The following is a 16,975-nucleotide window of genomic DNA, read 5'->3' on the forward strand; positions in this document are numbered from 1 at the left end:
AAGCCAGCGCTTCGCTAGCATCTTGCTTGGTGTAGTGGTGCCTTCGCCCCCCATGTGCGGGTGACGAAGTGCGCGACGTCTAAGGACTAGATCTGAATCTAGCGTCCGCTGCCCTACAGAGGCAGGTGCTTGTCCAATGTCTTGGTTCATCTTCTCGCTTGCGCGCGCACTGGGTACAAGGCGACACGCCTAGGAATAGACGCCCGTCACAGGTATCCATCCAGATGGTCGTCGTTTCTCAGCCACCTACCTAACTTGCCTACCTGACAGTGCCGCAGCATCACCGGCTTGATACGGGCATTCTCCTCCTCCTCCTCCCCCTGTTTAAACTGCGTGCTGTCTCGCCCCCCCGAGGTTTCGTGCTAATGGCAGAGTTGGAGGACCAGGCCTGCCCCTTCTGCTCCGTCATACGCGATCGTGGGAAGTCAGCCCAATCTAGCTTCGCAACAGCGCCGTCAGCGCCATCGGCGCCGGCCCCCCCAAAGCCCGACCAAGGTTTTCCAAAGCGGTGCACCATTCGCATAAAACTTTGGCCAAGGGCCCTACAGAATGAATCAAGCTCTCGTGAACCCGGGACAGGACCGGAGGGGGGTGTGCCGTGCTAATTACGGATACGCATGGCAGCCGGTACCCTGAAGCGCCTCTCTGTTGGTTTCCCAGTGGTGCCTTCAATGATGAAGGACTGGAAGGGGACGAGGAGGACTGAGCACCATACCGAGGTAGTACCGGTATCCGTAACCCAGATACCCTACCTACCCAACCTTACATTACGTTACTTACCTACCTAGGTAGATGGTGGGTACAGTACGGGCTGTTCTGGGTTTGGCCTCGGAGCGGCTACCTTTGTCGCCTGGTCCCTACTCCTACTACTGTGTACACTACACTATACACTACCTACCTACCCAAACATAGCAAGCATACATACCTAGTTGGTAGTGTACCAGTTATCGCCGAGTCAACTGGGGCCCCAGTCCGAGGCGTTGGGTCCCTCTCCTACCCACACCCAGTGCCAGCTTACGGGACATGTGCACCCCCCGGGTGTGTCCTCCAGTTCTTTTGCTCGCTTCTCCACCGTCGTCCGCCCCCCTTGGCAGCGCTAAAACTCCCAGCTCAAGTGCCTGCTATTTAGTCCCTTGTTTGTGCTACTGGGCACCCCCCTCCTCCCCAAGTAAGTCCACCTCCGTATGACACACTGTCTGGTCCACCTGTCCCGCCCCCCTTTGGCCCTAGTCGTACTGGGGGGTCTACTGGGCAGGCAGGTATGGTGTATTCTTACATACCCTCCCTCCACCCCCCCCCACCCCCCCCCCAGTCCAGCCAAGTTCCCAGCCATCAGAACCTCTGACGCCCTCAAAGCCAATTGCGTCCCTTCGCTTCCCACTCTTTTCTACCCACCCTGTCCCACTCTTTTCCCATCGCTCTCCTTCATCAAACCTCCATTCCCACTCGCCGCTCTCTTCCCTTCCTTCTGTTCACCAACCGCACCAAGTCGTCTGCGATACTCGACAACCTCAACCGTCGCAGTCGCCATTGCCGACATCGCCGCCCCCCCTCGACTCTCTACAGCCCCCGATTCTCGACCCGGTACGAAGCGAAAAGGGCTTGCTATTTCTAGGGACGGCTACCGTTTATTCATCCTGCTTTTGCGTGCTTGGTAAGTAGGTCACTGCTGGTGGAGACAGCCTCGCGCCCTGCGTTCCGTTCTGTTGGGCCAGCATCCTCCCTGCCTGCCGGATTCTCCTTGAATTCCAGAGGGGAAGGGAGGAGGAAAAAGAGAAAAAGAAAACGAATGAGCGCAGGCATCGTTAAGGCCTGCATCACGCATGAGCCACTGGTCCGGTCACTCGGTTTCTAACGCTCGACCAGATTGGTGCACGGCTGTCGATCGACCGAAAATCCGATCTTGCGAGGTAGATCCGCATCGATTACCGCAAACAACACCACTCGACAACCCTATCATCCACTGTTCACAATGACGCCCATAGTCGAGCACCGTCCCCCGGTGGACACGATCGGAGAGTCGGAGACCTTCACCGACAGGCCGACGAGGAATGGCAAGAGAATGTTCTACGAGCTGAAGGTCTTGCAACAGCCCGAGCGTGCGCGTGCTTGTGGTTCCGGCCAAAAGTGTAAGATATATCTCGACGTCTCTGCCGTCTTGTCTGAACCGCCTTCTGACATTTGATGTATAGCTGCCGCTGACCGTCGCCCTGTCGACCCACCTCCCGTCGTGCAGCTGCACGTTTACGAGGGCCCTACCAGGGAGGAAGCCCGCGATGTCACCTTCATTTACAGGGCAAACTTCTTCCTCTACGCCGAACTCTGCCCTGCTCGCCCCATGGCCCATGGACGCGTCAACACTCCCGCCGCGACCTCGGCTCCCGTCTTGACCGGCATGCCCGTCTCCGGAATGGCCTACCTCGACCGACCCAGCGAGGCCGGCTACTTCCTCTTTCCCGACTTGTCAGTTCGCCACGAGGGACGCTACGTCCTGGCCTTCCACCTTTACGAGGATATCAAGCAGGAGGAGGATCGCGACCCGGATGGTGACGCCGCCGACGAGGCCCTCAACCCAGCTTTCATGTACAGATTGGCAGTCAAGTCGGTTCCTTTCAACGTATTCAGCGCCAAGAAGTTCCCTGGCCTCACGGAGAGCACGAGCCTAAGCAAGACCATCTCGGAGCAGGGATGCCGTGTGAGAATCCGCCGCGACGTCCGTATGAGGAGACGTGATGGCAAGCCGGCCGGAAACGATTTCGAGAACAACCCGGAGAACGAGTACAGGAATGGCAGGAGGACGCAGACGCCCGAGATCCGCAGCAACGCCGAGCAATTCCGAGCTCGATCGACGAGCAACAGCAGCGAACACCGCGCCACATACCCGCCTGCCCCTGAGCGGAGGCCTTCCGCCGTTGAGTCGTCGTTCCAGGCGCCGCCGCCGCCACCGCCGCCGCCCATGGCATACGGCCCGGCACCGCCGTCGACCAATGTTCACCTGCGGTTCGGGTCCGACACGTCGTCCAGCGCGCCATACCCCCCTCACCAGTACCCTCAACCTTCAGCGCAGCCACTGCCCATTTCGCCCACGAACACTTCCTACCAATCCAACCAGCCGTCGCCGTACCACTCAGCCTCCAGCTACGGCTACAGCCGGCCCAGCTCTCAATACGCCACGAGCAACCCGCCGCCAACGCCCCGTGATGTGTACGACAGACGCCCTTCTGCCATGATCGTGCCGCCATCTCCCTCCGTCTACGGCTCGGCGCCCGGCTCCAAGGACATGGACATGGCCAGACGCGAGTCCGAGTACAGGAGAGATTCTCTGCCTCCCAGACAGTTGGCTCCCGTGTCCGACGCTCCCCCTCAGATGGGTACCAAGCTGCCGCCCATGCTTCCTTCTATCGAGAGGCTCACGGCACCTTCCCATTTGGCCAGCCGCACGGATTACATCGAGGCCGCACCTCCCTCGATGTACAACCCGGTGCCCGAGATTGCTCGTGCCGGCGCCAAGCGTGGGTACGGGGAGACGTTCTCCGAGGACACGCGCTCCCTGTACGACAGACAACGCCCGCAAGAGCCTCACCACAGCACCTACAACCTTTACCATCCGACGGAGATGCAATACAAGCGTGCCGATGGGTCGCATAAGCTCAGCCAAAGCAACTCGTTTGTGCCTTGAGCCAGGCGGCGTGGTACGTGTGCTTCAACGGCGTTTCGGCAGCTTTTCTTGTCTTTGTAGGGATGGATATATCCGGCATCAGGCGTTCTTGGTACAAAGCATCCGGGTGTTTAAACGGATGGGCGCGGGCGGGGGGCAACAATTCATCAAACTGTATAAACCATTGGGAGCCATTCGCGGCGTGCTTTGGCCGCTTTTCCTATGTCATGCTACCACGCGCAACAACCTCTGAACAACACTCTCTATGATCATGACGGCTGTTTGTCTAGCCACAAGCGATCAGAACATCTCCTTACCTTTTTTTTTCTTTTCTTTTTTTCTATTCTCGGCAGAAAAGCCTTGGGCTGACAGGCCCTCGGCATGATTCAAATCGGGGTTTGAAACCCGATCAATGGCGGTTATGTTATGTGAGAAGACGGGCACAACAGAGTTGGCTATAACGTGTCTTGGGGTTGCCCGGATGTCATGTGCTGCTATGTATGGTCATGGGTATACGGATATCGCGTACGATGGCACTGGGGGGGGGGGTTTTTCTTGGAGGAGGGGGGGTTTCTTTTTGCCTATGCGCCCTGAGGGCCGGGGTAAATAACACTTTGGGTACTTTTTTCATTTTTATTTTCATTTCTATTTTGCATAAGAAAATGGGAAAGGTTTCAATACTCAAAAGCGGAACGTTTGTGTGAATTGCTGCGAGGATTGTCGCGTGAACAAGCTGCGTGGTGAGTGACGATGAGTGAAACGAGAGCGCCGAGAGTGAGTGAGTGAGTGAGAGTGAAGAGAGCGTGTGTTAGTTAGTAAGAGAGTAGGTGAATGAGTGGAGAGGGCCCCAGGGGGGGGGGGGGGAATAGCAAAATGTGCAATGTGCAAGGGGCCACATGGCCAAAGCTCAAGACCGGTTTTTAAGGTGAGAACGCCCGGCGAGGGCAACACGCCAAGTGGAGCGTGGGAGGGTCGCGTCCAAGGGACGAACGAATGTGGACGGCCGGACCTGTTTTGTTTGCCCGAGCAACGCAACGAGCAACAAAGGGCCATTTCCCCGGTTTGTTCCTGTGATCCGGGGGTGGGCGAGCAAGCAAGCAAGTAAGTGACAAGAGTAGTGGGACAGCAATAACAACTGCTGGACAGCAGCAAGGGGACGGGGCAATAGAAAAACATCGATAGCAATAGCTGGCAAAATAGCGGGGACTCGGCATGCGCCCCCGCCCCCTGTCAACACACCCGGTCTTCATCGTTGCCCTTCCAATCCCTCTAGTCATACAAGATCAACACGCCCAACCACGCGACGCCTGCCACCACCACCTACCTCACTTTACACATTCCGTCAGATTGCTCCCTCTCAATACCTCCGCGCATCCCCATCTATACCCCCCCTTCCCCCCCTCCCCACTTGCTCGAGAGTCTTCTTTCCCTCCCCTCATCGCCGTATTTCATTATACCTACATCGTTTTCCATATCTGCTGCAGCAGCCGTGCAGGGAAGAAGACCGCGACGACAGAGAGGTTGTTGTTGTTGTTGTTGTTGTCGTCGTTGTTGTTGTGTGCGTACGGGCTGCGGAGCATGTGGCAGTTGTAACGCTGGAAAGTAAACAAAAAACCTTTTCGGCCGTAACAGCAGCATCAGCAGCGGCAGCACATCGGCGTCGCAACCTCCTTCTCGCCCTCTTACCTATTCATCAAGCTCGGACGACACATTGTACCTCTCTCCCGATTCGAAAGCGAGGGCGAAACGGTCGCTGAACCTTTCAGTTGACAAACCGCCAACACCGTCCTCGCCGTCACCACGCAGATAAACCTCCCAACACATCGACGCAGAGCATCACGACGCCAGCGACAATGGCTATGGGTGGCTCGTCAGCGCCGGGTCCGCTGACCTCCCACCCGATCACGGGCCCGCCGCCAAACATCTCGGCGGCTTACAAAGCCCAGCGGCCCGCGACGAAGCGCGCCAACTCGATACAGCGCGCCAACTCCCGCTTCGTCGAGGGGTCCATGAACGACCGTACTTCGGCCGCGCCGCCTATTGATTTCCTCGGCCCGGAAGACTCCACCGAGATTGCGCGCCGCTTCCACATGGACTTCTATGTCGAGGCCCCCGACGCTGGAGTCTTTTCGCCCGAGAGGCTTCAACGGCAGCAGTACCACCAGCCACTGCATCAGCACTCCCAGCCGCTCCTGCACCAACCGACCGTCGCCTACGGCGACGTCAAGAGACCCTCCAGCTCTTCCGGCAGCCAGGGCAGCAAGAAGGGCTTCTGGGGCGGCCTGCGCGAGAAGCTGAGCTTCGTCAGGGACAAGGGGGTTAAGCGTCCTCTCAGCCTGGACAGCAAGCTTCTCGCCCAAGAAGGCGGCAGCGACAGCGAAGTCGGTGCCGGCGCGCTGCCGGCGGCCATGGCTCCGGCTGGCGGTGTCGCGGGCATGCCCAGCAGAGAGGAGATCATGGCCAGCTACCAGCAGCTGATGAAGGACGGCTTCTTCGATGCGCATGCCATCCGCTCCACCCGCCAGCCGCCTCCGCCCTCGCTCAATCCGTCAACTACCATGTATTCGATCAAGCCGCCCGTGGACAAAAAGTCGTTTGCCGAGCGCGTCTCGGGCCAATGGCCTCCTCTGCTGACGGAAGCGGTCGAGCCGCTGCCCGAGTCCCGCGACGGAAACAGGAAGCGCGGATTCCCCCCGGCAGAGTACTCGCTTGCCGCCAAGAAGCTGCGCAAATCGACCTCGCGCATGTCCGTGGGTCTATCCACCCCTGACCTGCAGAAGCGACGGTCCCACGCGCAATATGCCTCGTCGGATTCCATGCCTCCCCCGCCGCCGCCCGACTACCGGCCCCCTCCCCCGCCTCCTCGCGCCGTCGGCGGCGGCAAGGTCTTTGTGCGTCGGTCGTTTAGCAACTCGACAGGAGCGAGCAACAGGCTGGCCAAGCACGCGCCCTCGTCCTTCCTCGGCCCCGTCCTCATGGACACCGACCTCGAGGTGCCGAACCCGCTGTATGCGGCTAGCACCCGCAGCAGCATCGACTCGGACGGTTCCCGGCGCTCCTTTGCCGAGGCCGCCCGCGCGTGGACCTCGCGCACCGCTCGCAAGGCGGCCGAGCCGCTGGGTCTGAGGCCCAACTCGAACCATGGCACGGCTATGCAGTGCGGACCCGATCACTTTAAGAGCCGCGGGTTTGGCTGCGAGGGAGAGAACCGCATCGCCGTGCAAGAGCGCGAGCTGCCCAGCCGGTGGAGGGGCATGCGCTTCACATAGTGGAAGTCGTCTACTAGATGACCGCATACATACACATCCCCATGGGTCTTGCCAAGCTTGGTAAGACCATAGTGGAAGGTAGGCGTGTTGAGAAACCCAGCACACCGACTTCCCGGACGAATGAAGCTCACGACTTTTGACGATTTTAACGACCTTTTTTTGTTTCTTTTTCCTTTCACGAAATTTGCATCGACCGCGCAGTACGAATTTGGTTGTTTTTCCCCCTCACGACGGGTCCGGTACCATGGAAGAACCACCAAAGCTCGGTTGCCCCAGCAACGAACCGCACTCACCTCGCCCCCTATTGGGGCGTCGAGAACGCGGGCACCAATCGACGTTTAGTGTTTCACGCACACACCGGAAACAAAGGAAATAAAGGACGCGAGTGAGGGAACGATGGACGGACTCGGGAAAAAAACCGATCAATTGTGTGGAAACAGAAAGAAAAAAAAAACCGAAGAAAGGGGGAAACGATGTGGGCCGGTATGAGGGAACGGCGGGGGAGGGTCTTGCTCGACGGTTGGCGGGGCCTTTGCTTTCCCTGATGATTTTCGCGTTTTCCTGTCGTTGAGGAAAGTCTGTTGTTCTTTTTTTTTTTTGCATTTCTCCTTCTCTTCTCTCTCCATGTGTGTATGTAGCGGACACTTGCCGTTCTCTCCCCCGTTCGTCTGCTTCTCCTTCATAGAGAGAGAGACACACACACGGGCGGGGATGAGGGGACACCAGGGTTGTCTTTTTTTGTTTTTCTTGTCATTTGCGCTGCCAGTTATCGTCGCCGCCCTTGAAGAGGGGATCGCGGGGGGGGGGCTACGCAGTATATACATGGCCCAGATGTGTTGATATGGGATGGGTTGGACCGAGACTGCCTTGGCTCGCTTGTTGGAGTTGTTCTGCTCGCCAGGGCCCACGTTACGGCACCCGGGGGGCTGGTTCTCTGGGGGGAGGAGACGCGTTGTCAAGAAACGACGGGGCCATAGAGGATAGGGATGCGTGGTCAGTTTGTAGAAGAGGGGTTCACCTTCGGAGGGAGAGGAGACCCCCCCCCCTTCCGACGTGACGCCACGCGATGCGAATGAATCAAAACCTTGCCCTGTCGACTGTGGCTCTTTTTCTTCCATGTGTGTGATTGGGTGCGCGCAAGGCAAGGCAATGCAAGTTTCCACTTTCGTGTTTAAGAAGGGGGAGGGGAGCGAGCTTCGGGCTCGGGTCGTTGAGGCTTGGTGATGACCCCGATGGAAGAGACGGGGGAGCGTCGGTCGGTCTGCTTCTGATCCCTCTCGGAGGGGGGGTTCGTCCATCGGAGGCCCCCTTCTCTTCCCTCTCTTCCCTCCCGGCCCTGACGCTTGACGGGCCTTGGTTGCTGCAACGTGAGCCGGCGGGTTGGTTAGCGGTTACGAGGACCGGATCCCTGGGTGAACGTCACTTCGGTGATGGCGCTTGTTGTTGCTGTTGCGTGATATGCGCCATCGTTGCCCCTAGAAGAAACGCGCCAGCCCGCCCGCTTCTGCGACAAGCTAGCTCTCTTTGTCCGGTGCGCCACCGACACAACCCACTAATCCGGTCCTTTCTTTCTCTCTTTTTCTTTTCTCAATGCCGACAGCAAAAGCGATAAATCCCGAAAACTAACTGGGCTGTGTGGGAGAACGACTTTGACGCCCTGGGCGAAGAACAAGCGCATGTGATTAATGGCCTATTCAAAGGGACTTATATGCCGTGGGGGGAACTACTTGTGGGGCAATACGGTCTGCGACGGAGCCGTTGGCTTGGGTACTGTTCCGTAACGGTAGCCACTCACCCCGTAGGCAAGCGGGCCGTCCAAAACGGGACCCGGTTTTTTCGGTGGTCTTTTCCGACCCCTAAATCAACACTCTCCCCTCACACTCTTTCTTTTCGGGTCAGAAACGACCACTGAGTGCTGTTTTTGGCAACCGAAAACGGTGGCCACTGAACGGTCTCTCCTCCGGAAGGAAAAACATGCCGGACGGTGCACCGTTTTCTTGTTTATGAAGAACTCTGCTGCCCGGCACTCTAGGGAGTAGACGTAGTGTTGGTGTACATTGGATAGGTAGTATTAGGCCGCACATCCTGCCGACTAACATCTTAGTACTTCTGGCATCTGCCAGACTTTACAGAGCACCTTAAGCAGGCTGACTACATATAGATACGCGCCCTCTATTGCAATGGGTATCTGCCTCTAAAGACTATTGCTGAACAGACTGGTTATTCTGACAGCCAAGTCCGCCAGGCAGTGTCCTCAGCCACACTCTGGGCGCCCGTCAGCCCTTGGCCAGCGAGAAGAAGAGCAGCTGGTCGGGTATGTGACTGCCTCCCAGCAAGGCCGGATAGTCGGCTTTCCTACAGCTGGCTCTCTGCTACTCTCTTTCAGGGTTGATATGAAGGGTTATACGATCCACCGCCCAGCTGGTCCCTGTTGCCGCCATCGGATCGCCGGTGTTGTGGATCTCGTACTGGAACCCGAAACCGCCGAGACGCTAGAGTGGGTAGCCGCTCATCTCCAGACGGACGGGTGGGTTGTGTTGACCGAGTCTCGGTGGCAAACCACGATGCCGGAACATGAATGCAGGCAAAAACCCAACGAGTGCGGGTGGTTGACCGTAGGCCGCAAAGGAGGTAGATGGGCAGGCAAGAAGAAGGTTGAGCTGATTTGCTGACACAAACAATCACCGATGGCTGGCCGCTCTGTCTACCTGCCGATATGGCAATATCTGGCCTCCTTGGCGTTGGAACTTTTTTGCTGCTGCCGTTATCCACGTCTGTCTTGATGGCGCTGGCGAGGCCGAGTCACTTGGCGTACTGTACTGGGGTGTTGCTGGTGCATTGCGTGATGTCGGCTTGGACTCCGGTGCGGCATAACACAACCAGGCTGGCAAAAGCAGTCGCGCGTTTTCCAAACAGAGGTAGCAGGATGAAGAACATGAGCACGTCGTAGCTCCGCACCCGTAAACGGGCCACTCAGAGATGGGCTCGTCGGCCGTCTTGTTGCGGAAGTTGGGCCTGGGCCAAAGCCCGTAGAAGACGTCATCGGCGATCAGGTTCGAGGTCGTCAGCATCACAAGTGATATATCATGAGGCGCTAGTTGCGGCCTTCCATCAACGACGTTGTACAGAGGAGCCCGTCAAAAGACCTTGCGGAGAATGCTAAGACCAAAAGTGGAGTATACTAGCCTCAGTACTTAAGAATACACTCCTGTTGAGCTCTTACTAGATATGTCTGGAGCATAGGAGTGCTACAGCAGCATGAGATTGATTCTTAGGGGCCCTTTTAGGAGTAGGTTGACGATTATGTGATCCGAGATGTATTGTGCTGTACTGATACTATTGCCTGGGAGATGGTGCTTCTAGCGCCTTGGCATGCCCTGCAAGGTCTTTTGACGGGCTCCTCTGTACCTATTTGTGATAGAATGTGAAGCTTGTATACTACGGGTCTGCAGGTAAGCCTGGCCAACTTCCCTATTGAATAGGCATTGGTTGCGTTGCATATCTTGGCCGGCTATGTGTAAGCAGCCATGTAAGTAGTAGAACCAGTCGGTGAGTTTCCTCGCCCTTCCACCCCAGTTCCATGTCACCGTTATCTCGTGTGATAGAGACGCTGTCAGTGGTGCTTTGCATTGCATGTGTGCAAGCCCTGCTGTCAGCATTGCCTATATGACCTTTTTCTTTCACGTACGCATTGGCTAAGGGAATCGCGCTGTCGCATCTCGATTCGTCCCCAACTCGCAATTGGCTATTGCACTCGCCTGATTATGGATGCAGCTGTAACTAGGCAAGCAAGCCTGCCTGCCACTAACAAACAACTCAGTTCTGCGTTGATAGACTCCGGCCAAGCTCACGAATAATAAGAGCGTACCTGGCTTGACCAAGGGTTACCATGCCCATGCCGTAGAGGCTATAGGCAATGCAGTCTGTACCGGGGCCGTTAGCTAAGGACTGTTCCGATACGGCAGCCACATGCCCGAAGACCCGCTTTTCCCGCCGGTTATTGCCGGCCTCGGGATCCTCCCGCCCCCTGCTTACCACGGTTTCTCCACCTTTACCCGCTCCGTTGCTTTTTTTTTCTTTTTTCGTTTTTACCCTTTCATTATCAGGGCTTGGTAAACCCATGGCCGCCAGCATGTCTAGCCACTTCAGGGGAAATGAACAACGCCGGAATACGTGTGGTACAGTTATGAAAAAGCGGCCATGTCCCCCCCACAATTGATAGCTAACCACTGGCCCCAGTCAATCGCCTGCCTACAGTAGACGTCGTAATCAGAGCTATGTAGTAGTCGCCAATCTTCGCCTCGTAGGCTGAGACACGTAAGTCGGGAAGGATCCAAATTATGCAGAGCACTGCCAACCGTATGATACACTCAACTCTGGTGGCAGTGCATCGCAGCATCGTGCCGCGAAGGCGTGGAGGGTTGAAGACAGCATGTTTGCAAACTGCGGGCCAAAATGTATTGCAACGCACCTGCAGAACACAGAAGTCCCTATCATTACTTAACAGTCGGCATGCCGCTTGGCGGTCAGACATGAGTTTGGTCCAAGTTCCTCATTGGCAGGACACAAGCCTCAGAGGTAGTGGCTGTCGCTCCCGTTATCTCTGCTTGAGCTAAGCAAGACGTTTGTTTCTATTCCTCGAGCCGAACTCACTACGCCTGGGCGGGCGTCCCCCACGCTCTTTCATCCTTCATGACAAGGTAGCCTGCCTAACCTAGGCATATTTCGCATCATGATAGTGGGTCGAACGACGCTGAGAGGACGCTACTGCAGAGCATCGTCGCGGGAGCGCGGGTTGCGGGTGATATGCCCTAGCGACCTAAAAAAGCCGCTAATAGACGGAGGGAGCACAGTTCGTAGGGGGGTATTCTAGCTTCGGGGGGGGGGGGGGGGGGGGCATCTGTTGTGGGGCCGAAAAGTTAGGGCAGGGGTATTGGCGAGGGATTCACAGAGTTATGCAAAGTTGATACGTGCGAAAATAGAAGGCAGTTGCGCTGTACACACAGTGAAGAATTTTCTGGAGCGACTGCTACTGAAGTGGAGGCAAAGCTGTAACAGAAGTAGTAGGCAGTCTGGAGTTAAGTGGAAAAATCACCAAAGCACAGACGTTTTTTCGTTGTATAGGTGCCCTTCGCGGAGTAGTCAGATTCAGAATAACCCAAAATAACCCTTGCAGATTGGTTAGATTAAGTTCTACGCTAATGCACACTAACTTACACTAATGCACATAGATAGGTAGACTACTGTTGTCTTATATTATAAAATATTGCAAAATATTACAAAGTTAAAGGCAGGAGAGGGCACTGTAGGGTAGCAGTTAACAGGTAGGCACATTGTGGGTCAAACCTTAGCATCTCAGACTATCTTAAAGTACTGACCCACCTCCTCTTAAGTCACTTCTGTCCCTACATCACTAACTTTGAATCTTTAACTTCTAAGTCAACAAAAGGAGAAAAAAAGCTTCTTTAATAGTATATACTATAGCCTAATTTTTTTCTTAACTAGAGGTAGTGTTTCTAAGGGTAAATTTGTCTAAAAAGTTAATTTGTGCTACTATATTTTAGATGCACTTTAAGCTAATAGAGATATCTCTGTTTTTTGTTTTTTTTTTCTTAGCGAAAGGGTAAGCTAGTCTGTGTATAGGTCTGTGCGGGATAAGCGAGAGACTTTAAGAGGTATGTTACGGTAGTAAACCACATGAGCCACAGAGGTGGCGTAGACACAGTGCATAGGCCACAGCCACAGGTGTGGCACAGGGCCACATATTAGGCACTCTACAGAAATAGACAGAAGCACCTAGAATTCAGACTTTTCACACCACTTCAATTGACCCCTACCTTTTGGCCGTTCGGCCGATTCGCTTGACAAGGTACTTTGATGACTCAAGTGCTGCCCCGCAAAGTGTCTGCCTGTTAACCGCTACCCACTGTAGGCTAATGTTAAAGTGTATAGATACGGCGGTTATCCTTGTTTAATTAGGCGTATATTAATGGTGTATCTATGGCGAACTTACTGTAGTTGTGGTCTTGAATTTGTCAAAGTGTAGTAATTACCAATTAGTAATAGGCTAAAGTAAGACAAATAGTGTTATTATTAGTTAAATAGATTTCTCTACGTAAAAGTAGTAATTCAGATAATAAATACATTAGTTAAAAGGCTATAAATTCAAGGCTATAACTATAGTAGACTTAGTTGTGTTTTTACTAATGGTAGGCTAGTGTAAAAGGCTAGCACCACCTTCCGACAGATGTATGGCAAGTTGGCAACTCGATACGAATAATCTAGACTAAGAAAGAAAGGTTATTTACAGTGGTGTGCGTATTGTGCGCGTGAGGTTACATAGGGGCGCTAACCGAGCGTTAACCGAGCGCGCCCACTTTGCTGGCCTTGCGCGTCGTGGTGGCACTGGTGGGCAAAGCCCTGCCACACTTACTGTGGCTCTGGCCTGTAACAGCTAGCTAGTAGGTAACAGAGGGTAAAAAAAATAACTACCTTCTATTGTAGGACTAGTGTAGCTAATATCTACTAGCTGTTATAGGACATTTGCTAGCTTTTTTTTGCTAGTAGGTCTTGCAAGTGTTTATAGTACTTGTGTTGTCTAGTACATTATTTATTGTCTCTTAAGTTCCTAACGTAGAGTATATATAGACTTAGGATGTTGTTAGCTCTAGTTGAGTATATGCTAAGTAGAGGCTCTATATATATTTTTTGCTACTATTTTTTACGCCCTCTCTTTACTTTCCTAATTAATAACCCTTTTAGAGTTTTATCTTACCGTCTTTTTGACCGCTTCTTTTTGATTAGACTTTTATATGCAGTGTATATACTTTTTCTATATGCAGTGTATATACTTTTTCTATATGCAGTGTATATACTTTTTCTATATGCAGTGTATATACTTTGCATATACACTATACATGCTAGGGATATGAGTCGTTTCTTTGCATATACACTGACACAGCCTTCCTGCCAGCCGTTGCGGATCTAACAGGAGGAGCTAGGCTGCGATAGTGACGTGAAGCGACGCAGTGCAAAGGTAAAGTGTAACAGTAGAGCAGTAAAATAAGGCAAGCAATAAACAAGGAGCTGAACGATTGACACAGGACAAAAGCTAGGTGTATGTGTAGATAGTGTATTGAGGTTGACTCCCCTAGTGGGAGGCATTGGACGATGGGATATATACCCCTGGGACACGTGTCTATTCACGTGTCTCCGGGGTCACCCATCGTCCCTCTTGTCTATCTACAATGTACCGCACTTGTCCTGTGACATACACTGTATATGCTAGGGATATAAGTCGCTTATGCTGTTTACATGACTCACCGCATGACTTATTCCTAAGCGGGGGATTAGTTGGCAAGGGGGTATTACTCTCTATACTATCTATTGTAACACTGTACTCTGTAGATTTATGAATTGTATAAGGCATGCATAAGCCCATTACCCCCCCTCCCCGAACTTCTGCCCCACTGGCTGGACACCCCCCCACCTTGAAGCTGGAATACCCCCCTACGAACTAGGCACCCCCGGTCCTGACCCCCGGTTGCCCGATGCTTGTTCTACCATCGCCAGAGCGGGACAAGTCAAACATCCGTCATCTCATGTAAAATGACGAGAACCCGGATCCAAAGTCGATGACGGAAAGCTCACGTTGACTATCCGACCGTGGTAGGTCGCTCACAGATGTCAAGCTTTCCGAGCACCATGAGACCGTCGCCATCATCTCCTAGAGGGACACCGTTCACGGCACCTCATGCTTGTGAAATTTGCAGGCAAGCCGTTCGCCATATTCTACACGAGCATGGACATACATGGCCATGGGCTAACCACCCGACACAACATCCAGAGAGCGCAAAGTGCGATGCGACAGAGCGCTGCCAAAATGCAGGTTTGTGCATACATATATTGACACGTCCATCACGAGAACGCGGCGCTGACTCTGCTGCTCATCCGTCGTGAAGACGGTGCGACCGCCTCAATCAACCGTGTGCCTACAATCCGGCCCATCAACGTCGCACACGCGATGAGCAGCTGCAGCAGCTCCAGGAGCGGCTGGCCAAGACCGAGGCCCAACTCGCCCTCAATACCTGTTCGTCGAGACCGACTCCATCAGGGCGCCCGCAGTCACGATCCGACACCATGGAGCCGACCGTTCCGCCGCGTTGGTCAGCGATGCCGGACCCCGTCACGTCGGGTACAAGCTCGAGCTCCATGTCGCGACGAAGCTCGCAATATCAGCTGCCATCGACGACAGTTCTGCATCCTTCATTGCTGTCGGCGTCGGGACACCCGGCTACTAACGACCAAATGGACTTGGGCAAGTCCAGGAGGACGAGTGCGGTCGTTGATATCGCCAGTAACGGTTCATCCGTACTCGATATCGATCTCTTTACTTCGGTCAACGACGGCACAGGCTCTGATATGGCCTTCGATTGGACAATTCAACCGCTTTCGGCACTCGAACCTCTGGACAACCTCCTCCTCCCCTGCCTTTCACCCCAGTCATTGTCTCACAGCGACCTAGAAGAAGACATATCCCCCGCAGAGCTGAGTGCGCTGCACAACCACTATTTCGAGTCCATCTACTCCTCTTTCCCCTTCCTTAATAGAGATCGGTTCTTGGCAGAGTCCGCAGGCGGCGGCGGCAGCCCTGCAGTGTCCGCTCTGGTTTACGCCGTGGCCCTGACCGGCTGCGCTCATTCTTCAAAGGACCCCAGCAAACAGTCTACATGCTACAGCCTGGCACGTAACTACGCTGAGAAATGCGAACGAGACGGCATCCTGAACGACCTCAACTTCCTACAGGCCTTGCTGTTCATCGGCCGTTTCGAGGCCATGGACCGAAAGTTGGAAAGGAGCTGGCTGACGCTGGGACGAGCCGCCATGCTTTGCACGCTTTTGGAGCTGCCTCAGATGGACCGGAGGGACGAGGGCGACGGAACCCAAGACGATGGGAGGCAAAGCGGCTCTCGCTTGTGCTTGCCGCCTACGGACGATCCCGTTCTTTTGGAAGAGCGACGGCGCACATTTTGGGGGCTATATATATTGCAGAGTTACGTCAAAACACGGACAGGCTGGCAGTGCCAGCTCGGCGACGTCAAGGTGCGTTCGATCCTTCCGTCCGTCACGCACTTGGAAGGCAGGTCAGCTGACAAAATGCCCCAGAACTTCCGAATCAAGCTGCCGTCCCCGGGCCTGCTGAGGTCCGATCTAGTACCGCGGGAAATGCCGTTTTTATCAAACATACGCAACGAGTCCGGGCACGAGATCTCGTCTTACGCGGGCTGCGTCCTGATGGTCGAGCTAGCTCTGCGCTGCTTCGATCACGGACAAGAGCGCGCCTCGACCGGATTCTGGGACGGGTATTGCGCTTTGGTCAAGACCACGGACGAGCTGTTCAGCCTCCTCAAGAGACACCTCAATGCCACGTCCATCCGCGGAGATCCGGTGGCCTTCAGCATGTATCTGAACCTGCGCGCCACGGAAATCTTTTCGCACGAGTCTGCCATCACGCGGAGCGAAGAGCAGGGGCTGCCGCCGCTCATGACCGCCGAGAGCCAACGACGCGCCACGGCCGCGGCGTTCCAGATATCGAGCGCGGTGCGCCTCATCCTGCCGTCGCCGTGGAAGGCGCACAACAACATCATCATGCTGCAGGCCGTATTCATTGCGTGGCCTCTTACCATGGCCCTCAAGGCGCTGTACCGGGAACTCGTGCAAGGGGGGAACCGCGAGGCGCTGAACGGCGTTGTGGCTTCGTCAAGGTTACTCCTCGCCTTCTTGGATCACATTGAGGAGTCGGGCGGGCACTGGCATCAGTGTGTGGCCCATGTCGAGGCAAAGCTCCAGGAATGGGATGAAAAGAACGGTTTCAACTCCCTGGCTCTGTAGGAGGCCTATACGGCGTGAAGCTCAACAGATGAATGGGAATGCTTGCTTCGGCCGCCTGCGTCGAAGGAATTCCCATCGGCAAGGTGGCAGTATCAAGACAAGGAGAGAGAGGTATACCTTTCGGCATTCATAGAGTGAATATAGCGTTGCTAGGAAA

At 54.7% G+C, this 16,975-nt stretch overlaps 6 protein-coding genes across 6 annotated transcripts; 4 read left to right on the forward strand and 2 right to left on the reverse strand.

The window, feature by feature from the left end:
* Window positions 1–1,972: 1,972 nt before the first annotated feature.
* Window positions 1,973–3,679, forward strand: LY79DRAFT_507264 (velvet factor-domain-containing protein; the record flags this gene model as incomplete). The annotated part of the gene is made up of 2 exons (XM_060553812.1): window positions 1,973–2,129; window positions 2,193–3,679. The coding sequence occupies 2 exons, from the start codon at window positions 1,973–1,975 to the stop codon at window positions 3,677–3,679; spliced, it is 1,644 nt and encodes a 547-aa protein (XP_060418461.1).
* A 1,832-nt stretch (window positions 3,680–5,511) lies between these two features.
* LY79DRAFT_507489 (uncharacterized protein) lies at window positions 5,512–6,927 on the forward strand (the record flags this gene model as incomplete). Its single annotated transcript, XM_060553835.1, has 2 exons — window positions 5,512–6,039; window positions 6,109–6,927. The coding sequence occupies 2 exons, from the start codon at window positions 5,512–5,514 to the stop codon at window positions 6,925–6,927; spliced, it is 1,347 nt and encodes a 448-aa protein (XP_060418462.1).
* A 211-nt stretch (window positions 6,928–7,138) lies between these two features.
* Window positions 7,139–8,523, reverse strand: LY79DRAFT_353431 (uncharacterized protein). Its single transcript, XM_060552664.1, has one exon. It carries the CDS (start codon window positions 8,223–8,225, stop codon window positions 7,350–7,352), a length of 876 nt encoding a protein of 291 aa, XP_060418463.1. The 5' UTR covers window positions 8,226–8,523; the 3' UTR covers window positions 7,139–7,349.
* Window positions 8,524–10,270: 1,747 nt separating this feature from the next.
* LY79DRAFT_540750 (uncharacterized protein) lies at window positions 10,271–11,792 on the reverse strand. Its single transcript, XM_060556892.1, has 2 exons — window positions 11,167–11,792; window positions 10,271–11,105 (listed from the first exon to the last, which is right to left on the reverse strand). The coding sequence occupies exons 1-2, from the start codon at window positions 11,459–11,461 to the stop codon at window positions 10,744–10,746; spliced, it is 657 nt and encodes a 218-aa protein (XP_060418464.1). The 5' UTR covers window positions 11,462–11,792; the 3' UTR covers window positions 10,271–10,743.
* A 1,748-nt stretch (window positions 11,793–13,540) lies between these two features.
* Window positions 13,541–14,072, forward strand: LY79DRAFT_540751 (uncharacterized protein). The gene has a single exon (XM_060556893.1). The coding sequence runs from the start codon at window positions 13,583–13,585 to the stop codon at window positions 13,913–13,915; it is 333 nt and encodes a 110-aa protein (XP_060418465.1). The 5' UTR covers window positions 13,541–13,582; the 3' UTR covers window positions 13,916–14,072.
* Window positions 14,073–14,407: 335 nt separating this feature from the next.
* LY79DRAFT_540755 (uncharacterized protein) lies at window positions 14,408–16,956 on the forward strand. Its single transcript, XM_060556894.1, has 4 exons — window positions 14,408–14,699; window positions 14,774–14,815; window positions 14,889–16,029; window positions 16,093–16,956. Exons 1-4 carry the CDS (start codon window positions 14,611–14,613, stop codon window positions 16,816–16,818), a joined length of 1,998 nt encoding a protein of 665 aa, XP_060418466.1. The 5' UTR covers window positions 14,408–14,610; the 3' UTR covers window positions 16,819–16,956.
* The last annotated feature ends 19 nt before the right edge of the window (window positions 16,957–16,975 follow it).

The sequence above is a fragment of the Colletotrichum navitas genome, assembly GCF_030913465.1.
Source record: "Colletotrichum navitas strain CBS 125086 chromosome Unknown LY79scaffold_7, whole genome shotgun sequence".
NCBI lineage: Eukaryota > Fungi > Ascomycota > Sordariomycetes > Glomerellales > Glomerellaceae > Colletotrichum > Colletotrichum navitas.